Here is a 23,289-nt window from a genome sequence, read left to right as displayed (position 1 = left end):
TACCTGCAAAGCACATATCACACTGAGGGGGAAGAAAAATATTCTCTGCTTGCAAATTGATAGAGATAAGTATCAACAATATGTTTGCAGTCTCAACGAGCCGTGTGAGAATCAGTCCCCGGACCCCCATTAGACTTCTGAATATAATTCTCAAGGTGTTGCAGTGTTTGTAAATGAAAGAACATTCAGCTCTCTCTCAGGCGCAAGTATAGTTATGGGTGAATACAGTGGTGCCCCGCAAGACGAATGCCTCGCAAGACGAAAAACTCGCTAGACGAAAGGGTTTTCCGTTTTTTGAGGTGCTTCGCAAGACGAATTTCCCTATGGGCTTGCTTCGCAAGACGAAAATGTCTTGCAAGTTTGTTTCCTTTTTCATAAAACCGTCAATACCCAGGGTGCATTGCTTGAAGAGGTGCAGTTGCGACTTGACTTCGAGGAGCAACACATAGCACGCGGTGTGGTAGCCTTTTTTGAGGTTTTTGAGGACTTTGCTGATTTTTGAAGCTTTTCCAAAACTTCTTTTGCAGCCATTTGGTAAGTTAAACTTTTAAAACTTTTTGGGGGGGTTTTGGATTTTGGGTTGGGTGTTTGGAATTCAAGAACTTGGTTCTGGGTTTGAATTTCTGTGTGGTGGGTGGCTGGGTGCTTTTGAATTTTTTGGATGTGAAGCACTGATTTTCTTTTCTTTTCTGAGTTTACGAAGGTAGGAGCTGTGCTGCCATGGGACCCAAGAAGACTGCTGCTGCAGAGGCTGGCGAGAGGAAGAAGGAGAAGGTGACGCTGGAAATGAAGAAGGAGATCATCCAGAAGCACGACAGTGGAATGCGTGTGACAGACCTCGCCAGGGAGTACGGCAGGAACCCATCGACCATCGGCACCATCCTGAAGATGAGGGAGAAGATCCTTGCGACTGATGCAGCCAAGGGAGTCACCAGGATCGTGAAGAACCGCCCAGCTGTTCTGGAGGAGGTCGAGAAGTTGCTGCTCATCTGGTTAGAAGAGAAGCAGCGTGCAGGGGACACAGTGTGACTGAGGCCGTCATTTGTGAGAAGGCCAAGGCCTTGCACGCAGACCTCGTCCGGGAACAGCCAGGAACCTCAGGCGAGCCAGAAGTCTTCAAGGCAAGCAGAGGTTGGTTTGACTGGTTCAAGGCAAGATCTGGAATCCACAGCGTGGTCAGGCATGGAGAGGCTGCCAGTTCTGATGTTCCTGCAGCTGAAGACTTTGCCTTGGAGTTCCTGGAGGTTGTGAAGACGGAGGGCTACGTTCCACAGCAGGTCTTCAACTGCGACGAGACTGGGCTGTTTTGGAAGAGGATGCCCAAAAGGACTTTCATCACACAGGAGGAGGCCAAGTTGCCTGGCCACAAGCCCATGAAGGACCGTCTGACCCCTGCTCTTCTGTGCCAATGCAAGCGGCGACCTGAAGATCAAGCCCCTGCTGGTGTACCACTCGGAGAACCCACGGGCCTTCAAGAAACACAAGGTCGACAAGGAGCAGCTGAGTGTCATGTGGCGATCCAACAGTAAGGCTTGGGTCACACGTGTGCTGTTTGTGGACTGGGTCAATCTTGCTTTTGGCCCTGCTGTCAAACAGTACCTGCTGGACAACGACCTGCCGCTGAAGGCTTTGCTTCTGATGGACAATGCTCCTGCTCATCCTAAAGGCCTTGAGGAGGACTTGTTGGAGGAGTTCAGCTTCATCAGAATCATGTTCCTGCCGCCTAACACCACGCCACTGCTCCAGCCGATGGATCAGCAGGTCATCGCCAGTTTCAAAAAACTCTACACCAAGGAGCTTTTCAGGCGATGCTTCGAGGTGACTGATTGCACCACCATTACCCTGCGGGAATTCAGGAAGGACCACTTCGACATCGTCACCTGCTTGAAGATGATCACCACGGCCTGGAATGGGATCAGCCAGAGAAATTTGAATTGCGCTTGGCGCAGCCTGTGGCCGGACTGTGTGGCACCAAGTGACTCTGATGCACCAGAGTCAACAGTGGTGCAGGACATTGTTGCCTTGGGGAGGACCATGGGCCTGGAGGTCACAGAGGAGGACGTCAGCAAGCTGGTGGAGGAGCACGACCACGAGCTGACCACCCAGGAGCTGGTCGAACTGCAGGCAGAGGCTGCGCAGGAGCAGGCCTCGCTGGAAGAGGAGGAAGCAACTGAGGAACGGCTGTCCTCCAAAGAACTGAGGGACATTTGCATGAAGTGGAAGGATGTGCAGGCTTTTGCACAGCGGCACCACCCTAACAAGCACGTGGCACATGATCTTGCGAACACTTTTGATACGACGGTCATGTCGCCTTTCAGGGAGGTGCTGAAAAGGCGGATGAAGCAGCAGACCATGGACAGGTTCTTCAGCAAGAAGCAAAGAGTGGAAGAGGAACCTTCTTCGAGTGGTCCCCCAGAGTCTTAGAAAATGTACTGTACACTTTGTTGATTTTTAAATGTTTTTCTGTCATGTTTAGAAACTTAATTAATTGTTCCTTCAGTTTTTGAAATGCTCTTTACAGTATGTGTGACTTTAAAGAGCACAAAATAAACTCTTGTTGTACCAAATTTGGCTTTGTTTGGACTTTTTTTGACCATAGGAACGCATTAATTGAATTTCAATGCATTCCTATGGGATTTCGTGCTTCGCAAGACGAAAAATTCGCAAGACGAAAAAACTCGCAGAACGAATTAATTTCGTCTTGCGAGGCACCACTGTAACTTACTTACTGAGGCCATACCTGCAACATACATTTAAAGCACTTTTGTCCTACTTTAAGAGTCATGGCTTCTCACAAAGAATCCTGGGCAGTGCGGTTCATTCATGGTGCTGAGGAGGTCTCCTGGAAACTCTCAGCACCCTTGACAAATTACAGTTCCCAGAATTCTTTGCAGGGAAGCCATGACAGTCATGAAATGTATGATGCAGGTGTGGTCCAAGGGAAAACAGCATGGTGGTTGTGCAATCACTTAGCAAGGCGGTTGTTTGAGTGCTCAGGGTAGGCTAGCCATCTGTGCCATCCTCCTGACAAATGGGCAAGAGGGTCAGTGGTTAGAGCAAAAGCATTTCGGCCTTCTCAGTAGTGGCACCTGCCCTGTGGAATGCACTCCCAGCAGATGTCATGGCAATAAACAACTGTTTTACTTTTAAAAGACAACTGAAGGCGGCCCTGTTTAGGGAAGTTTTTTATGTCTGATGCTGTATTGTTTTTAATATACGGTTGGAAGCCGCCCAGAGTGGCTGGGGAAACCCAGCCAGATGGGCGGGATATAAATATTATTATTATTATTATTATTATTATTATTATTATTATTATTCTATGCAACAGTAAGGTCACCCCTTTTCCTTCATATTATAGTCTTTGGGAACAACAAACCCTTTGTTACCGCACTGAGTTGTTGCAGAAGAAGATGACCTAGCACAATTTTGGAAAGTCGAAAGAGAAGTTATAAATGGAGTCTACAGCTGTGAAAAATTCTCCCTTTCATTCTGATGAAGCATCAGTTGGGATGCAGCCCAGGAGATCTTGCTATAAAAATTTGAAGTGCTTGGAGAATTTGTTGTAACTGTTACACTCTCATATATATATTTTAATCTGTATGTTCATTTGACACTCAGTCTTGTTTTGTATACCTGAAGGTACTTGCAGGATTGTAGAGTTAAAAGGAGATCTTATAGTCTAACCCTCCTGCTGAATGTAGGATTCAACTTTAGCATATGCCCAACTTCTACCTAAATGCCTGTTTAGGTAGGAGAGCATGGCCCAAGGCAATCTGTTCCACTGTTTAAAAAGCTTCTCCAATGTCCTTGCAATTTCCACCCATTAGTTTTAGACCTCTGGAACCAGAGGAGAACAAGCCTGACAGGCCCTTCAGGTATTTCAAGACACATGAACCCTCAAAGCCACTGTAGTCCACTCCTTACAGCATTGGGACCAACATGGTAGAAACACAATGTTGAAATCTCTATGTAGCCATAGATTTGGGTGATTTGCGGCCTGTTGCTACCCCTCAACTCAATCTATCTCAAAGGGCTGTTGTATGAATAAAATGGTGATGATGAAGGCCCTGCATGAAGGCAGAAGAAGAGACCATGGAAACCCTGGGCTTTTGGTCTTTGCCTGCATTTCTCAGCCATACCACACTGCCTTTGTGGTCCGTAACAAAGAAAGGGCACTGGACTTCACAACCATGAAATGCAGCGGCTGTTTTGATCAGGAGGAGGGATGCCCAGAGCTGTGACTTGGAACTCCTACAAAGCAGGAGCAGCAGTGCAGAAAGATGCCACCACACGTCTGACACCACTGTTGCACACCTGTGCAATGCAAGGGCAGGGCAAAGGTCCAGGGTTGTAAAGACTGTGGAGAGAATAATTGGGTGCACTCTTCCCACCTTGGATCAAATCTATGCTTCCAGGTGTCATAAGAAAGCTGCAGAGATAGTGCAGGATAGTGCGCACCCCAGAAATGATCTCTTTCAGCTTCTGCCTTTTGGAAGAAGGTACAGGGTTATAAAGACTAGGACTAGCTGCCTGAGAAACAGTTTCTATCCAAATGTGATTTTGGTTTTAAACACAGTGTAAGGTAGTCTCTATGGGAGTACAGTGGTACCTCGGGTTAAGAACTTCCGGAGGTCTGTTCTTAACCTGAAACTGTTCTTAACCTGAGGTACCACTTTAGCTAATGGGGCCTCCTGCTGCTGCTGCCGCGCCGCTGCCACCACACAATTTCTGTTCTCATCCTGAAGCAAAGTTCTTAACCCAAGGTACTATTTTTGGGTTAGCGGAGTCTGTAACCTGAAGCGTCTGTAACCTGAAGGATCTGTAACCCAAGGTACCACTGTATAGTGGTACCTCATCTGGGGTTGCCTGCCATTCCTCTTGCTGCAGTCAGTCTCCTTGACCATAGGGAACCAACTCCTAGGGGCTGTGGTGCTTTGACCCCCACAATAAAATATTTGAGGGGGCTGGGCCCCACAAAGTTGATGGGCATTCCCATTCACTTCGTCATGTGATCGATTATGTAGGCTGGGCCCCCACAATATTTTATTCAAGTTGGCACCCCTTCCCTTGACATCTGATGGCAGGGTGTTCAACTGGGAGGCATGCAAATCTTACATGTTTCTTTATATAGGAAGATACATAAATATGGGAGAGAGTGAGTTCTGAGTATATATCAATTCAGGATTTGCATAATGGCCCTAGAATAATGATGGTGAAGCAAACTAGAGTCAAAGGATAAATTATCTTATAATCTTAGTTCATCCCCAATTCCCACTACCCCCTGAGGAGCCAGAAGCCACTAAATGCCCTTGAAAAACAGAAGGCAACAAATCAATCATTTGTCAGGCCAAACAATGGTTTTTATTTCATTTTCTCCGTGACATTTCAGCCATCAAAAAAATAAACTCTAACACATATGGATGGAAGACTTTCTACAAGTGTTACTAAGTGGGAATTTCTCTTTCGACTCCAGGATTTTGATTGGAGCATCTTTTTTTTTTTTTAATTAATTATCCAATAAGTTAGGAAGAAGCATGGGGGAGAGCTGGGGTGTTAAAGTGCTTTTCATTTCTGAGCTGGGATGAGGTCGTCAATACACTGGCCTTTCTCAAGGCGTTTCTCCATTTCAATCAGGAGCTTCACCCCATCAACCACCATCTGTACCAGCTCCACCTCAGAGAACCCAAGGCGGTCGGCGTTGGAGACATCAAAGACGCCTCCCACCGCAGCCGTGTCCACTCCACCTGAGGAAAACCAAACAGGAAAAGGGGATCAAATTGAGGATCATCTACTTGACCACAGGGAGCCAAGAACTCTGCATAAAACCCAAGTTGGCCCTGCAGATAATAATAATAATTTATTATTTGTACCCCGCGCCCATCTGACCGGCTTGTCCCAGCCACTCTGGGTGGCTTCCAACATACCGTATCTTTCCATGTATAAGACGACCCCTATTTTTTGAGCATAAAATTAATAAATAATAGCAACATTCCTTGCATAAGACAACCCCCAATTTTAAACTTTAAAAAATGGGGGGAAATATAGTCTTATACAGGCATCCCCAAACTAAGACCCGTGGGCCGGATAAGGCCTGAGGGACTCATTTATCCGGCCCACAGCGACCTGAGGTAATATTTCTGGGTTAGCGGAGTCTGTAACCTGAAGCGTATGTAACCCGAGGTACCACTGTACAGGGCTGCCTTCAAATGTCTTCTAGAGGTTATCTAGTTCCTCATCTCCTTGACCATAGGGAGCCAACTGCCAAACTCTGATTTAAATATTTTATATTGTTTCTACTGTATGGGGGTTTTTTATGTACAATTGTTGCCAGCTGCTCTGATATTTATGAATTGTGGGATATATATATACAGTGGTACCTCGGGTTAAGAACTTAATTCGTTCCGGAGGTCTGTTCTTAACCTGGAACTGTTCTTAACCTGAAGCACCACTTTAGCTAATGGGGCCTCCTGCTGCCTCCGGAGCACCATTTCTGTTCTCATCCTGAAGCAAAGTTCTTAACCCGAGGTACTATTTCTGGGTTAGCGGAGTCTGTAACCTGAAGCGTATGTAACCCAAGGTACCACTGTATATATATATTCCTAAATAAGCAGGGCGCTCTCCTCTCCCAACAGTCTCTCCAGAAAGAAACCATCTTTAATGGTGATGAATGATAGGGAGACGCCAACGAGAATTGACAGATGATCTCTAGCCTCTTTCTCCTAATAAAAGTCAGGATCCTTAGTAATGGTTGTTTTAGTACCATAACCAGGCCTGAAGCCAGACAGAAATGGGTCTGTTTTTAACTTTTTAATATTCTTTTTGTTATATGTTTTTATGTGTTGTTGTAACCCACTTTGATATTTTGATATATTAGAAGCACATAAAGGTTAGCCTGAAGGGATGAAAGATGTTCCCCACAGCCAGGCTAGTACAATAAAGTGAACAATGGGATCCAAATTTATGACTTATTTTATTGCACCGGAGGTTGTATTGCTGTGTTATTTCTAATTATTTTGACTTATGAGGCTGGCTTTGGGGTGGTCCTTCAAATAAGGAGATATAAATTCCAAAACACGAGTAGCATGCTGCGGCTCTAATAAATTTAGGAATACAGAGTCCATCTATGGCAGGCATGGCCAAACTTAGCCCTCCAGATGTTTTGGGACTACAATTCCCATCATCCCTGACCACTGGTCCTGTTAACTAGGAATGATGGGAGTTGTAGTCCCCAAAACATCTGGAGGCCCAAGTTTGGCCATGCCTGATCTATGCTTCCTTGCACCAAATCCTAAAACATATTTTTCTCCACTACATTGGTCTTTAGGAATCAGCCTCTTAGGTTCACAGGATGCCATTTGCAAATGGCTATCTAACATCACATGTTTATCTCAACTTAATAACTAAGTGTTGTCTAGGGTTGCCATATGTCTGGGAAAACCAGGACATGCCCACTTTTTGGGAGCCAACATGCTCATCCAGGCAGATATTTTTACATTTTAAAGTAAATGTCTGGGTTTGGGGGGTTCCTTAAATATTGGAGGGAGGCTGGAGGGGCACACATATGCTTTGGAGGGCGCTGTGCCCTGGAAGTGGAAGCACCACCATAGAGTGAGGCCATCATAGCAAATATCAGGTAGGAGCTGGGATCCTGGCTCTGCACACCGTGGCCACTGCCAACCCGAGCCCGGGAAAGAGGTGCATGGGTGTGGCTACGACCCCATGCGCCCCTTTCTCGGGCTGGCAGCAGCTCAAGGTCTCCTATGTTTTGCCCTTCAAGATATGGCAACCCTAGTGTTATCCTGATGAATTTCAAAGGGTGCCCCAACTTGGCTGCACTGCCTAATAGGCACCACTGCCTGACTATATACTTTTTTTTAGCACTATCAAGAGCAGAAGTGGGTAAGGCCAGATGCAGCCTCCCTTCCACTGACTTGTCTGTCAACCAATGTTGCATTGCACCAGGCACTTTCAACTTCAAAGGTGCATGTCTGAATTCTTCCTTTCCATTGTTCTGCCCAGACGCTGAGGTCCAGCGCCAAGGGCCTTCAGGCGGTTCCTGCAAAGCTACAGGGAACCAGGCAGAGGGCCTTCTCGGTAGTGGCACCCGCCCTGTGGAACACCCTCCCACCAGATGTCAAAGAGATAAACAACTACCTGACATTTAGAAGACATCTGAAGGCAGCCCTGTTCAGGGAAGTTTTTAATGTGTGACATTTTGATGTATTTTAAATCTTTGTTGGAAGCCGCCCAGAGTGGCTGGGGAAACCCAGGCAGATGGGCGGGCTACAAATAATAAATTATTATTATTATTATTATTATTATTATTATTATTATTATTATAAATCAAACCATGGCTGGAAAGATTGCTGCGGAAAGCAGGAAGAGTGATGAACAGCAGGAATTGGCTACACTCAAGAGCTCCTGAGTAACATCAATCCCAGCAGGGCTCTCTTTTGGTGCTGAAGGCAAGCCCTGCTTGCAAAGGAATAATCAGGAATGGACTCCAAGGCTCCTTTGCAATCAATAATAATAATAATAATAATAATAATAATAATAATATCTTTATTGTCATTGCCCCCTTCGGGGACAACGAAATTACTTGACTGCTCCATAAAAACACTAATTAATCAATACAGTATAATACAGCAAGGGAGATTAGATGACTTTCAAAGTCCGGGCTTCCCATTCAGGGCCGAGATCGCTCTGGAGAAGAAGCTGTTCTTAAGACGGCTCGTTCTTGTCTTCATCGTCCTGTATCTCCGTCCCGACGGCAAGAGCTCGAAGAGACAGTGACCAGGATGCGATGGATCTTTTACTATGTCCAGTGCCTTCCTATGGCACCTTGTGGCATAAATCTGCTCTAAGGTAGAGAGTGGGCAGCCAACAATGCTCTCTGCTGCCTTAACAACCCTGCACAACCCCATCCTGTCCTGGGTAGTACAGCTTCCGTACCACACACATAAGCCATAAGTGAGCACGCTCTCAATGGCACAGTGATAGAAGGCAAGCAGCAGTTTCTGCTTTGCCATATGTTCTCTGCTGCGGCTGAGGGTTTGCAGGCCAATTCAGCACCCTGGCAAGCATCATTTGCTTGCAGGTTCCCTGTGCCTGACCTAGAGCCTAACAGCTGGACCTGCAGGCTGGGCATAAACCTAAAGCAGCAAGAAGCTGCATTATATATATATATTTCCAAATATGGGACTACATACAAGGGAACAGCAGTACATGGAGCACTCGGTTTGCAAGCAGAAGGTTCCAGGTTTGATCCCAGGCATCTCCAGGTAGCTCAGGAAAAGAGTGCTGCCTGAAATCCTAGAGAGCAGCTGCCAGCCAGTGCATGTAATATGAAGCCAAATGAATCGGTTTTCTGACTTGATATAGAGCCACTTCCAATGTTTCGCTGCACCTGTGGTTTTCGCTGTTGCCTGGTTTTTACCGATTCGTACTGAGTGTTATAATTGGGCTATTATTGGGAAATAGTGGGAAACTAGTAAAATTTATTGGTGGGAGGAAACTGATAGAAAGCTTTGTCTTCTCCCAATGTTTGTGCTGAAGAACACCACTCCTTTTGGGCACCTGGTCAAAAAGTGTCCCCTGCCCTGCCCTGATTGGTTCCCCTTATGGTTGTTAACACTGGATCACAGACTGAATTGAGATGACCCAGTCCAGGGCTGTCAGTGGGGCAGGCGCCAACAGTGGGGTGCCTGCTTGCTTCTGAGAGGGAAGAGCTGAGGGCCTTCTCGGTAGTGGCACCCACCCTGGGGAATGCCCTCCCATCAGATGTCAAGGAAATAAACACCTATCTGATTTTCAGAAGACACCTGTACAGGGAGGTTAGCAATGTTTGAGGGCTTTTTTGTGTTTTAATATTTTGTTGGAAGCCACCCAGAGTGGCTGAAGCAACACAGTCAGGTAGGTGGCATATAAAGAAAGTTATTGTCATCACCTTATCTTCCCCCTGTATGCTTAATCAGGGCTCTCCCCTGCTCTCAAAAAAACCCCTGCACATGATTCCCCAGCTCCAACTGCATGAAGTGGGTTCATTGCTCTGACCGTGTCTGGCTGCCCTCAGGGTTACATCAGGGCCATTCCAAAGTGCTGGATCTGGACTCTGGATCTGGAAGAGTCCATGACCAGAAGGAGGAGGAGTATCAGGAAGCGTGGAATAAATTTAATGATTATTTAGTTAAATTTGTTAAGTTAAACTAACTGAAAATAGCTTGCAGATACTTAATGGGTTTAGGATTTTATTTATGTTAAATGATGAATTAATATGTTTAATTCCATAAGGTGAAGATCTAAGGATGTTAATGTTTAAGTTAAATTTCATAAAAATTGGGATTTGGAAAACCGTTAAAAGGACATGCAATGAAATTCAACCAAGGGGAAGCGAGGAAGTCACTTAACAAAGTTAATAACTCTAATTTTCAATAAGGTTATGATTTACGTTTGTATGTCTTGTTTGTTTGTTTGTTTATAATATTGTGAAAACTAATAATTTTTTTGAAAAAAACAAAACAAAACCAAAGTGCCGGATCCGGCCACCAAATCAAGAGAACAGCCATACGCAGCCCTAATTTTCAACGTTCATTTTTTTAAATGCCTGCTGTGATCATTTCGCATATTTTGACGGCTTGGTCTGTGGGACAGCCGGAGTACCACTTGCTCTTGCCAAAAGAGCAAGGAGTAAATTTGATATAAAGCCCCAAGCCCAGGCTTTGGGTTCCTCACCTGTGCCCCGTTTCTGCAGCCTCAGCTTCTTGAGGATGTCGCCAAATTTCTCGTGCTTGCCAAGGTGGGGTAGCTTAATGTGCACTCCGGCACGGAGCCCGGTCCCGAGGTTGGATGGACAGGTCAAGATGTAGCCCAGGTGAGGGTTCCACATGAATTCGTAGTTTTTGGATTTGAAGAGGTTTTCAATCTAGGTGTGTCAGGGGTGGGGAAAAAGACAGGCCATTATGAAGAAACGCCTTCCTCTCTCAAGATTAAGGAGCTACAAGGCCCCTTTGTGGCTATAATTGCAGTGTGGTAAAATTCAGTCGGCTGCAGCAGTTAGAGTGTTGGGCTAGGGACCTGAGAGACCAGGGTTCAAATCCTCACTCAGCCAGGAAGCCAGCCACAGTCTCTCAACCTGACCGAATGAGCTGTGTAGTTGCGATGATAAAAGGGAGATGAAACCAGGAGCTTATGCAGTGGCTGGGCCCAAGCTCACCCAGTGAGCTTCATGCTAAGTGGGGCTTTGAACCCTGGTCTCCCAGGTCCTAGGACTCTAACCACTACACCACATGGCCTCACAGCCTTGAGGCTTAATGCAGTCCTTCAGGAGTATGTCCTCAAAAGGCAACAAAATGCCTCTTGCCTGCTAGGATGAAGAGATGGAAGAGCATGAAAACTTCTGGCTTTGATACTGCAAACTGCACCTGTTTCCCTGCCAACTTTTGCAGCTGGCTCCATTCACCACAAGCGTGTGGCCCCTGGTAGGTTGATTGTGAAGGAAAGTGGCCCTCAGGCTGAGACAGGTTCCCCACTCAATATGTAGCTACTGCCTCACACTCGACTGACTCTTTTCTTAGAGGCAGTGACCAAATACCCAGATGATTAATGCAAGATTTGGAAACACAGAAGAGAAGCCTGCCCTCTTACCCCTTTCAGAGGGGTACACCTTAGGAACAGATTACAAAAGCCTACTACTATGGATGAGCCTTAGAGCATCTATTCGAGCCTACCAGGTTGCTGCGTACATGCAGGCAACCACAAAGAGCACCGTGTTTCCATCTGAAGAGGACAGCTTTAAGCAGGCAGGGTTGCCTGCATTCCAGTGCTCTCCAGAAATTTCAGAGACAGGCCTTCCCCCTGGGAGCACACGGCCAAGGTCAATTGCCCGAGACTTCTCATTCCTCTGGATACGAAGGTAAGAAGCATTCCAGCGCAGGCACAGGGGCTCTGTTGCCAGAACGCAGCTGCATTCTCTTCTCACTGCGCCACCACCTCTGCCTGAACTGGGAATTCGCAAAGCCACACTCTGCTGCGTTAAGTTTAGAGCCGACACTTAGGTCAGCACTTTTGAGCTCTGCAGAGAAGGTTGCACCACATCAAAGCACAAAAACATACACACACACTCACAGGGAGGGAGGGAGGGAGGAGACTTCCACTTGCTTCGACACACACTTATATTTACCTGCGTTAGCCCAGTACAGAAGCGGGTGAAAACTTCCTTCATATTTCCACCTTTCTGCATAGAAATAACTCTAAGGTGATCTTCCTCATTGATCCACACAAGGAATGTCTTGTTGTCGTTGTGCCTGAAGGACACAAAGCAGGGACGGCGTTGAGAGCTGTTCTTTTAACCTTTCCTCGAGCCATAGATCTAAGTTAAGCTAGCCACATTTTTAAACCTGGCTCCGTCTGTAGTTGTAGCTTTCAAGATATCTTCCACAGACGCTTTCTGTGCCCACGGTGACTTTGCAGAAACCCACCCCCCTCTTAGATGGCCATCAAAACTACCCCAGGGCGTTTTGAGCTTTCTGCCTTCAACCAAATGTTACGCACACCACAGATTGACTGTTTTAGCTTTCAGCTGAACAAGAAAACCTTGGAAATGTAGGGATCCATCTGGTAAAGACATTTGGGTTTCTATAACAGCAACAAATCAGGGTCTTGCAGTGGGTAACACAATGCACTCAAATCCTGGAGATCTGAATTCGGATCCCAAGTAGGGAGCCCTGGCAAATCGCCATTTCTCAGCCTATTCTACTTCAGTTTGTTGGAAGGATAAAATGGGATTGGACTGAGATCCTGAGTTTGATTCCATTGGCAGGCGGATCCCACAACTGGAATTCTGCTAACTTATCATTCCCACCAGTAGAAGACAGTGGGGGGAAGCAACTATCAAGATCTCCCCTTGTCCCTAGAGTTTATTGTGTCCCCCCCCAAAAAAAACCCCTGCTCTAGAGATTTGGGGGCACAGCATGAGATGCAGCACAGGGAACTTTTGGGAAATTCTGCCAGTAGGAACATCTACTGGATCTTAGTTCCATCCATGAATGGAAGCCTAGTTAGGATCCAATCCATGGGGTGTTAGGGTTTGAAGGTGCCTTGCAAATAAACTCCTCCTCAATGATAATTTTCTTTATCTTTTTTCTTGATTCATTTCTTTTTTTTAACTCCTTTAATATTTTTATCTCTAATTTTTCCCCCACTTTGTTTTTGCTGCTACTTTACTCTGTTTCTTTGTGTTGTTGTTTTGTTATTGTCTACTCAGTGTTAAACCACAGAGCCTAGGACTTGCTGATCAGAAGGTCGGCGGTTTGAATCCCCATGACGGGTGAGCTCCCGTTGCTCAGTCCCTGCTCCTGCCAACCTAGCAGTTTGAAAGCATGTCAAAGTGCAAGTAGATAAATAGGTACCACTCTGGCGGGAAGGTAAACAGCATTTCTGTGTGCTGCTCTGGTTTGCCAGAAGCGGCTTAGTCATGCTCCTATTTACTGACCAGGGCTTGTTCCTCCTGTCTGTTGAAGACATGCAAGACCAGAATCTACCTACACATATTAGGTGCTGCCAGCCAAGACAATATTGGCACCTCCCATTTCTTTCCTTCCGTCATTTTTTCTAAGGGTTGCCTCTACTGGGCGTTACTCACCAGATGCCCCGGCCATCAGGCCAGTCACGTGCCATTCCGGAGGCTAAGAGCAGAGGAGAGACCGGCTTGTCAAAGAGGAAGTGGTCATCGATGAGCTGCTGCTGTTCCGCATCCGTCATGTTTTTCAGAGCATAGTACCTCCCGTTCAGGTCCCCTTCCAGGCTAGCCAAAGCTGGAAAAAGCAAGAGAGGCTTGCAGAATTACTGCTGGGGTTTTTTGGTGTGTGTTTTTACAGAAAACGAGTTAACACGTCACAATCTTTAAGGGAATGCAAACAACGTTCTTATTTTGATTATACATGTGCGCATCATAAAGGAAGCTAGGACTCGAACCAATGGCTTCAATTTACAAAAAAAGAGATCCCAACTAAACATCAGGAAGAACTTTCTGATAGTAAGAGCTGTTCAACAGTGGAACGGTCTCCCTCGGGAGGTTGCAGACTCTCCTTCCTTGGAGGTTTATAAGCAGAGGTTGGATGGCCATCTGTTGTGAATGCTTTAGCCGAGATTCCTGCATTGCAGGGGGTTGGTCTAGATGATCCTTGGGTCCCAAAGCTAAGATTCGATTCGTGTGGCTCCCCTCCCCTATCCTGCAAACTGCTGTTTGTTGAAGGTGGTGATCATTGTAGCTCCGCTAAGGGTAAACTGCAATTCCGAGGATTCTTTGGGTGAAGTCATGTGCTTCAAATGCATGCCGCAGACATGATCTCAGCATACCAAGATGGCAGCAAATCCAAGCTTAGCATGGCAACTCAGGTGTGCTTATATATAATTTTTTAATTCTCTACCAGCTTAGCTGGCAATTTCCCCAGGGATAGGGGAAGAGAAAAAAGGGAATCTGAGCCCACTATTCTCAACCCTTTTGTTGCCCTATTAAGTTGTCGGATACCAAGGAGCAGCGCTTGCTTATCTGCGGCCAGGTATGCTTTTCCATACCTGGGAGGAGCCAAGACTTATTATGCAAGCATGGGAAAGAACCCAGAACTCCTCCAGCTTCCTGCCACAGGTGTGGCTTGTCTGGCTGTGTGCTTGCCTTTATTGCACAATAAACTTCCTCTTCCACATTTCACCTTTGGGAGACAACAATGCTGTCCTTTTTGTCTTTTAAAGAGGTGCTATGGAACAGAGGTGCCAGCTTCCTAAATGCTGCCAAGAACCTAAACTGGGGGGGGGGGAGGGCACACCCAGAGAGGATTCAGTCCCAAGCGCCTTGTTTAACTGGAACTCGTATATCATCTTATACAAGGCTTGAATGATTCATGCGTTTTGCATTCTTCCTCGTCCCACGTGATCAGGTTACGTTCAGGGCTACGGGCTAGAGTCTCTGCTCGCTGCTTTTTTTTTTTTGCAGCATGCAAATGCCAGAACCTTTTACCTTCCACGGACAGCTTCTCGATAGCACGCCTCTCTCCTCGGCTGCAATGAGGCGGCAGGCAGAAGCCACGGATGCTCCTACCAGTTCGGACACGTGAGCTCAGGACGTAGTTGGGATCCAGGTCGTCGCCACCCTGCAAGATACAGGAAGGAACGTCTTAGAACCAACCCCGGCACAACCGCAGGCGATTCATCAGGCTGTCCCGGCCAGCATTTAATGAGTGCAACCACCCGGGAATTAAAACACAAGTCATTCGGAGAAGCTTCTGCGCTGAAACTTTAATGGCCTGCCTCACAGCCATGCATTATAGATGGTGCAGATGCATTTCCCAGCCAGCAGATCACAAGTTCTCAGCTGCCACGATTTTATATATATATATATATATATATATATATATATATAGTTGGAAGGAACCTTATGATCATTCTAGTCTAACCCCCTGCAATGCAGGAATAAAGATGCAGTTGTCCCATGTGGGAATCGAACCTGCAACCTTGGCGTTATCAGCACCATGCTCTAGCCAACTGAGCTATCCAGACGATGGTGCAGCCAGAACATTTCAAGCGCAGCCAGCATCTAGATCAGGGTTTCCCAAACTTGGGTCTCCAGCTGTTTGGGGACTGCAATTCCCATCATCCCCGACCACTGGGTCCTGCTAGCTAGGGATGATGGGAGCTGTAGTCCCACAACAGCTAGAAACCCCAGTTTGGGAAACCCTGATCTAAATTAAAAGCGCTGGTCCTAGAGTTCTGCAGAAAGCAGCATTTTGTCATCCACACGCAGAGAAGTGCAAAGTAATCCCTGAAGGGAAGAAGTCATAGTTACATGGCTCGTGTTACAGGACTTTGGCCATAAATGGCAGACTTGCTAAAGAGAATGCTCTTGGGATTACTATATTAATAAGGCAGTTTGCTGCTATTATTATTATTATTATTATTATTATTATTAAGATAATACACAAGATCTCAGGGTGGTTCACATGATAAAATACAAGTTTCAGTTCCATCGTTGGTATTGTTGGCACACCAACTGACAGAAATTCCAGGTTTTCAGATCTCTCCCAGCCCTACCTAGAGGTGCTGGGGATTCCACCTGGGGCCTTCTGCATTCCAGGCAGGTGTCCTGCCCCTGCTCCACAGCCCTCCCGATTGTTGGATGAGGTCAAGGAGGAAAAGCGGCAAGATTCAGTTTGTCCGTGAGACCAGGCCAACTAGCAATCCTGAGAAGCGGCTACAATTTAAATTGAACAAGCTCTGGCCACATCGACACCATCCCTTCCAAGCAAATTCATCCCACTTCAACAGCCACAGTTCCCCCGCTGCAACCTCAAGAACCCTTGGAATTGCCATTTATTACTCACAGAGTAACAATTCCCAGCACCTTGAACCAACTCCAGTTCCCTGGATTTGTTGGGGAAAGCCCTGACTGTTGAAGTGGTATAAATGTATTTTTATATATATGAAGTGGTACATTTATATATGAAGTGGTACATTTATATTTTTATATACAGTGGTACCTCGGCTTACATACGCTTCAAGTTACAGATTCCGTTAACCCAGAAATATTGCTTCAGGTTAAGAACTTTGCTTCAGGATGAGAACAGAAATTGTGCTCCGGAGGCGCGGCAGCAGCAGGAGGCCCCATTAGCTAAAGTGGTGCTTCAGGTTAAGAACAGTTTCAGGTTAAGTGCAGACCTCCGGAACGAATTAAGTACTTAACCCGAGGTACCACTGTATATGGTGTGGATGGGACCATAGATTTTGTGTGCAGGTGTTTATGTGCACACACAGAACATTAAACAGGAAGGAAGTTACCTTCCAAACACACAGAAAGACTGCTTGCTGGTCAACTCCAGCCAGTAGCTCACTCAGGTTAGGACTTGGGGGCTGAGATCCCGGGCCCCACACAGCAGAATGAGACCCCCAGCACAGCAAGTCAAGCCTACCGCATTCAGAAGTAACACAGCTTACCAGAGGGGGGCCCCATAAGCTCATTACATCTAAAAGTCCAAGATTACCTAATGGCACCACTAAAACCAACAGCCATCAACGTGATCTAGGGCTCATTCAATCCCAGTATCCCCGGCTGTGTGAATGGATAGATCAGTGGTTCTCAGCATTGGTGTGGGGGAGGAAGATCCAAGGACAATCTATTATATTTTGGGAATGATTCCCGATCATACGTAGCCGCATTGTTTTATACTTCCTGGATGTCCTGTAACCATGTTATAAAATAGTTGTGTTCCGTGCCATAAATCAAGCACTGCTAAGAGTTGTTCCTTTTCGTTTTCCAATAAAAAAAAATTGTGTGGCATGAACAAATTTTTCTTCTGAAAGAGTGGCCCAGAGAAAAAAAGTCTGAGAACCACAGGTATAGAAAGATCTGTTTTCTCAGCCACATATAGCACTATCAGTTTTATGCAGACGATAAAAATATTGCTGGCTACTCTATTCCTTTCTTAGGAATTGTTCTTTCCAAACTTCACACTGGGGTGAGTGGGGCACAGAGGGAGGAGGGGTTAACTTTGCAGAAGCAGCAGAGAAGCAAAGGGGAGAGAGTCATCCTGCTCCAATCTCATTCAGAGGCACCATATGCCTGCTTTAAGAGGAACATGTCTCACCAGAATTGCTCCAAGAAGCAATAGCCACCAGGCAATCACAGTAAGCACCCATCTACAGATGGCGTTTGCCCCCCTACACACAACCAAGCCTAATAAATTATCATTATCTATGTCTGCATATATGCCTAGACAGCCATTATTAGGGCTTTTTAATGGAAAGAATCACCTCTTTAAGAAATATGGGTTTAGATGGGTTTGGTGGCTGTGCTAACAAGCTCTTTGGGGGAGTTTATTACTTTCTCCCACCAGCCTTATGAGGAAGGGTTGAGGGAGTTGAGTATGTTGAGCCTAGAAAAGAGGGGATATGATTGCCATCTTCAAATATCTCAAGGGTTGTCATGTGGAAGAGGGAGCAAGCTTGTTACCTCCTGCTCTAAGAAGGTAGGATTCGAACCAGTGGCTTCAAGTTTCAAGGAGATTCCAGCTAAGCATCAGGAAGAATTTTCTGGTGGCAAGAGCTCTTTGACAGTGGAACAGTCTCCCGTTGGGAGGTGATGGACTCTCCTTCCTTGGAGGTTTGTAAGAAGGTTGGATGGACATCTGTCGTGGATGCTTTCGTTAAAATTCCTGCATTGCAGGAGGTTGGCCCCCGGTGTCCCTTCCCCAACTCTCCAAGTCTGAGTCTACTATTCTTCCAGCAGGAGCAGTCGTCCTAGTCAACCCATGCAAATATCAAGGTCGAACTAAGGATGCCTTCAAGGAAGCCTGTTTCGCTTTTGCAAGAGGCGGCGCCTAGGCAGGGTGTAACATTTGGCAAGTACCTATGATATTGTTCCAGGGCAAGGGAGCTTTTGCCTCCCCCCTCCAGATGTACTGAAGTCCTGTCAGCCCTGTAAGGTCAATTGAAAATGCAATTCCAACAAACCTAAAGAGGTTTTTCCTACCTGCAAGTTATCGGCATTCAGGTCCGTCTTGTGCTGGTCTGTAGGCTTGTAGCCTCCATGTCGGTCTTCAATAATGGGGTCAAAGAGTTCCTTATACACGTCGTAGCATTCCTCATCACCGGCTACGCATCCTACTGTCATAATGTAGGGGTGCCCTACAGAGGTCAAGAAGCCAGAAAAGCCAACGTTTGGATGGTGCTCGAGTCTAGTTCCAAGATACCAACAGCTTCATGCACTCAAGTCATCAGGAAGAACAAAAACAGATTTTGCATGCCATTCACTTTATAAGGTATAAGTAAAGCATGTTTCGCTGTGGTGTAAAGGTGAAGCCCAGTTCAATAAATTTTGCAGTTTGCAGACAAATGAATATGACCATCCGGAACACCAGCTTACATCAACAACAAAAATGCAATATTTTTAGAAAGCTAGTTTTAGCAAAGGTGCCTGGATAGCTGTCCCCATTAAACATTAAAGGTAAAGGGTAAAGGAACCCCTAACAGTTAGGTCCAGTCGCGGACGACTCTTATGAAATCCCGAAACTAGACTTGGACGGTCACAATTAACTGGTTTTTGTTCACTGATATTACAAAGGGTTTCTAGCTTTGGGGCACTGCCTAGTATTGAGAAAGAGCCTGGCAGATTACTGACAATGGGCAATTATCCATCGTCATTCATATTCTGAGTAGACCCATTGAAACCGAAGGACTAATTTCAATTGCATCTATTCCCCGTATGAATATAATCACCCAGTGGAAGGTTACAGCTTGGCAAGCCCCATACTGGCCTCTTCAAAGAGTCTGGCCACCATTTCTCATTTACAGGGCTTTGTATTTTCAGCATCAACATTAAAATTCTGACCCAGTTAATCAAGATTCTGAAGCTAGTACGCATGATGCAATTTGAGGGGGAGGGAGAACCGTCTTCCCACATAACTAGTTATTTTTTCTTTCCTTTTTGCACCATTTAATATTGCAGGAACAAGGAGTTATGAAGCAAAGAAACTTCACATTCAAACCTCTGGAATTTTATCAAGAGAATCCTTTGGCTTCTGAAGTTTCGGCAGAAACTGCAGTAAGGACTGCAAACATTTTCTCTCCATCAGCCAGCCAAGTTTCCCAGGAAACCAAGTTCTGCACCCAGTGCTAAATCCTGTGATTCACATAATCATGGCATACATTCTAGCTTCATGCTGTGTGTGTTTATGCTGTCTGGGGGTGTGCAGTCCTTTAAGGAACTAGTTTCCAATGGAGCTAACCAAGATGTGTATTGCCTGGAACCAATATAGGACCATGAAGGCCAAAAAAACCTTGTTTGGAAATGTCACACTGCTTAGGTGATGCAATCGCCATTATACAAAGGTGCACACAGTTCAGGAGCCTGTCCAGTTGTTAACACAGCCCTCAGGCAAATGTCTGGTACCTTGGGGGGGGAGGGCGAGTTTTTAGGGGAAACCCAAAAGCACAAGAGCAACATTGCTCTCCTGCTGCCATTCCCCAGCAACCAATATTCAGAGGAGCTCCAGCTCTGATCCTGTACATATAGATATCGTGACTAGTAACCATGTTCCTGCCTTTTCCTAATCTCCTTTTAAAGCCATTAAGGTTAATGGCACAGGGCACTTTTTCCAAATTAGGAAGTGTGGGGTGGGGGGGAAGCAAGCCTTAAGAAACTCCATCACAAATTATGAGTTTGGCTCAGTTGTGTAACTTGTTTCATTGGAACCACACTTCTTGTAAAATTGCTGGAACATTTCCACAATCACAGCTATGGCTTCAGACACAAACACATACACAGGGGTCAATGCCAGCCTAAGCAAAAAGCCACCGGTCCAGAGAAGAATCTCAATCAAGGCTTTTTACCAGGATTATCAACCCCAGTCTGAATGACATCATCCACGGTGCAGCCGCTAGAGGTTACTTTTTCTCTCAGTTTCTGGTACAATTCCGGGGTTAGGACCTTGGCCATATGATTGTTGTGGACACTCAGGTCTGGGTATTCCTCATCGGCAGGCAGCTTCTGGTTATTAAAGAGGGCCATTTTATCCTTGCTAGAGAGAGAGAATGTGTGACAAAAACAAAACAAACGCAAACACGGCAGCGTTAAGACAGACAGCGAAAAAGGTCACCAAGATCTGCTCCCCTTTAATTTGCCAAAGAAGTGCCACGGAAGACAACCAAGGAAGGGAAATTTTTTATATCTATAAAACAGCCTCAGTTTTAAGAACTTGGGTTAAAAAGAAAAATTCTTCTTGTGCAGCAGTTTGCATATTTAGCAGGGTATTTACATAGGGATTTGCTGGGAGACGGTGGAGGCCATTGCATGTAATGACCGGATTTATATTCCTTGAATAAAGCCACCTTCAAGGTTTTGGGTGGTCAAGGGCTTTTGCACCAATACGCAAGGCTTTTTAAAGTAGCCAGGCCTTTTGGAGGCTTCAAGGTTGAATCCCCTTCCAGATGCCATTTCAAAGCAGCACTTCCTCGTTAATGGAGGGAGAACAGATCCGGATCAAAGCAGGTGTCCATTTTTTTTTTACCTGGGTTGTCCACCCCAGTTTGAATCACATCATCCACGGTGCAGCCGCTAGCAGTCTTTTTGTCCCTCAGCTTGGCATACAATTCCAAGGTCAACACTTTAGCCATATGGTTGTTGTGGACACTCAGATCGGGATATTCATCCTCCGCAGAGTACTTGCACTTCAGGAGGTTGTGGCTGTTTGAGAATGGCATGGCTGGCACCTGACTGGCTAGGGGAGAAGGAGAAGAAGAAGAGAGCGTGTTGCCATCGCCTCGCCTCTTCCCGCAGGGCACTGGCTTAGCAGTCGCTCTCCGGAAGGAGGCTGGGCCACGGAGCAAGGTCACCTTGCCGCCTGCCCTACCTGCCCATTCAAACACCCTGCCTGCCTGGCACCTGCCCTCCTGGAGGAATGCCAGGGACTTGGCAAACATGGCTCAGTCCCGTTCCCCCGTCCCCGGCTCCCTCTCCTGCTGGCACAGGTCGCCTCCAGGGCCAGCGCAAGAGAGGGGAAGCCGTCGCTAAGAGATTTGCCCAAGGTCAAGGCGCTGCATCGGTGGCAGCGCCAGGAATAGAAAACAAGCCGCCCAAGCGCTTCCTCCAGGAGCTTTTAAAGAGCTTGGCTACCGAGCGCCTCCCTTCCTTTCCTCGGTCCCAAGGGGTGACCTTCAAGGCCGGGGAGGAGGAGACTTCTTTTGCAGCGAGGCAGAAGAGGCGATCTCCTCGCTAGCAAAATTACGCGCGCACTAAAGGGTGCCTAGTTTCGCTTGCAGAGAGAGAGAGAGAGATCCAGGCTCCGGGGAGAGGCTTGCAAAGCGAGCGAGAGCAGGCCAGCCTCTTCTTGCGCCCCAGGCCCCGGCTCGCCTCTCTTTTGCAAGAGTAGAAAAGCCGGTCCGGGATGCGCAGCGTTTGGCGCACAGCAAGCCAGCAAGGCGGGAAAGGGGGCGAGGAAATCCGGCCGACGCTTCTCGGCCGCGCGCTAGGAAGCGCTTTGGCGAGGAGCAGGTGGCACGGACTGCCTGCTGCTGGTACATCTCGTAGGGCGCAGAGAAGCCGAGCGCCTCCCGCCCCTTGGAGCAAGCAGGCAGGCAGGCAGGGCGCGGGCTCGAGGCGCCCAGGGCGCACGGCCGCGCTCTCGCCGCCCCGCCCCGCCCCGCCCGCCGCGATGCAGCCGGCTCCTTCTGCCTTGCTCGAGGCTCGGGGGCAGCCCGGAGAACCGCGGACCAAGACCCGCGTTTTGGAGAGGGGCGGCTGGCTGGCTGCAGCTCGTAAGTCGGCAGCGCCACGGCTCGGGGGAGGAAGACGCGGCGAGCGCGCCCAGATTCCTGGGGCTTCTCCGCAGCGCCTGACTCTTTCTCTCCACTCTCAAGGGGGGCAGTTCTGCTCCGCAGAACTGATCCGGATATTTTCTAATATCCCCCTTAAAAAAAAAAGTCCTCATTCGCTACAAGGGCTCTCTTCTCTCGATCGCTTAGCTCGGGAGGCAAATAATGGAAAATGAAACAGTCCCCATTATATAACGCATTCCTCTGCCTGCTTTGGAGACATCGGCGAGGGATGAATGGATGCGAACACCCTGCTAAATATCAGCTGAGCCGGACTGAGGCGTCCTACCAATACACCTGCAGCAGAAGAATTTTTTTTTTAAGCGAGGCATCCAATGTTTGAAGCATCTCTCTGTTTTCTGGTTATGGTGGACGCATTCCTAGCTCTGAGCTGCGTCCTCTCCCCCACCCTTGGAATAAAATCTAGCATCTTCGTTCCCCTCCAAGCCCAAGAAGCGTACAAACGCGCATCTTGGGGCAACCCCACCCCCAGCGGAAAAAAAAGAGAAAGCTCTCTTTATCCGTATGCAATTTCTTGGCTGCTTTTCCCTAAAAAGGAAAACAACAGCCGCCGCCGCCGCCACCCGATCTCCTTTTTCTCCTAGCCTGCATCTCTAACCGGAGTCTCATTCCATTGCTAAAGAGGACCGCAGTTGCTGCTGCTCCGCCTCGTCTCCAAAAACTTACCGAGGGCTTCAAAGACGAGAAAAGGCAAAGCGCTTGTTCCCTTTGCCTCTTACAACCCTACAGCTCTCCCAGAAAGACCTGCCGGGAATGGAACCTGGCCCCCACCTTCCCATCACTTTTATAGATACCCAGAGCACGCTGCCTATTGGCTAGTATTTATATTCCATTCATTCCATTGGATCCCGGCTCTCGAGGAGGGGTGAGCTCACTCCGTCTTTTCTTGCCTATTATCGCTCCCCAGTTTGC

The 23,289-nt window shown here is 47.1% G+C and overlaps 2 protein-coding genes across 4 annotated transcripts; one reads left to right on the top strand and one right to left on the bottom strand.

The window, feature by feature from the left end:
* Nucleotides 1-207: 207 nt before the first annotated feature.
* On the top strand, nt 208-1,204 carry LOC308470073 (putative CENPB DNA-binding domain-containing protein 1). Its single transcript, XM_080993334.1, has 2 exons — nt 208-534; nt 704-1,204. The coding sequence occupies exon 2, from the start codon at nt 721-723 to the stop codon at nt 1,027-1,029; it is 309 nt and encodes a 102-aa protein (XP_080849460.1). The 5' UTR covers nt 208-534; nt 704-720; the 3' UTR covers nt 1,030-1,204.
* Nucleotides 1,205-5,338: 4,134 nt separating this feature from the next.
* Nucleotides 5,339-23,199, bottom strand: CKB (creatine kinase B). 3 transcript variants are annotated; one of them, XM_080991864.1, is made up of 8 exons: nt 23,044-23,199; nt 21,054-21,263; nt 18,518-18,672; nt 15,014-15,146; nt 13,640-13,811; nt 12,179-12,302; nt 10,732-10,921; nt 5,339-5,744 (listed from the first exon to the last, which is right to left on the bottom strand). In XM_080991864.1, the coding sequence occupies exons 2-8, from the start codon at nt 21,244-21,246 to the stop codon at nt 5,566-5,568; spliced, it is 1,146 nt and encodes a 381-aa protein (XP_080847990.1). In that variant the 5' UTR covers nt 21,247-21,263; nt 23,044-23,199; the 3' UTR covers nt 5,339-5,565. The 3 variants fall into 3 exon arrangements, with proteins under 3 accessions (XP_080847990.1, XP_080847992.1, XP_080847991.1); XM_080991866.1 differs by lacking the exon at nt 21,054-21,263 and adding an exon at nt 20,377-20,564 and having other exon boundaries at nt 23,044-23,190; XM_080991865.1 differs by having other exon boundaries at nt 21,054-21,259; nt 23,044-23,164.
* Between the last annotated feature and the right edge of the window lie 90 nt (nt 23,200-23,289).

The sequence above is a fragment of the Podarcis pityusensis genome (assembly GCF_964106645.2).
Source record: "Podarcis pityusensis genome assembly, chromosome: 1".
In the NCBI taxonomy this organism is placed as follows: Eukaryota; Metazoa; Chordata; class Lepidosauria; order Squamata; family Lacertidae; genus Podarcis; species Podarcis pityusensis.
The sequence above is the reverse complement of the archived record's forward strand: the minus strand, read 5'-3'. Positions and strand labels throughout refer to the sequence as shown.

What these genes read in the sequence shown, in the direction of transcription:
- LOC308470073 (XM_080993334.1), top strand. Translation starts at nt 721, where the DNA reads ATGGGACCCAAGAAGACTGCTGCTGCAGAGGCTGGCGAGAGGAAGAAG.
- CKB (XM_080991864.1), bottom strand. Translation starts at nt 21,246, where the DNA reads ATGCCATTCTCAAACAGCCACAACCTCCTGAAGTGCAAGTACTCTGCG. An exon ending in AACTGGGGTGGACAACCCAG is followed by an intron (nt 18,673 to 21,053) that starts GTAAAAAAAAAA and finishes TGACCTCTGTAG; the next exon opens with GGCACCCCTACATTATGACA. An exon ending in CCTGATGGCCGGGGCATCTG is followed by an intron (nt 12,303 to 13,639) that starts GTGAGTAACGCC and finishes TGTGTCCTTCAG; the next exon opens with GCACAACGACAACAAGACAT.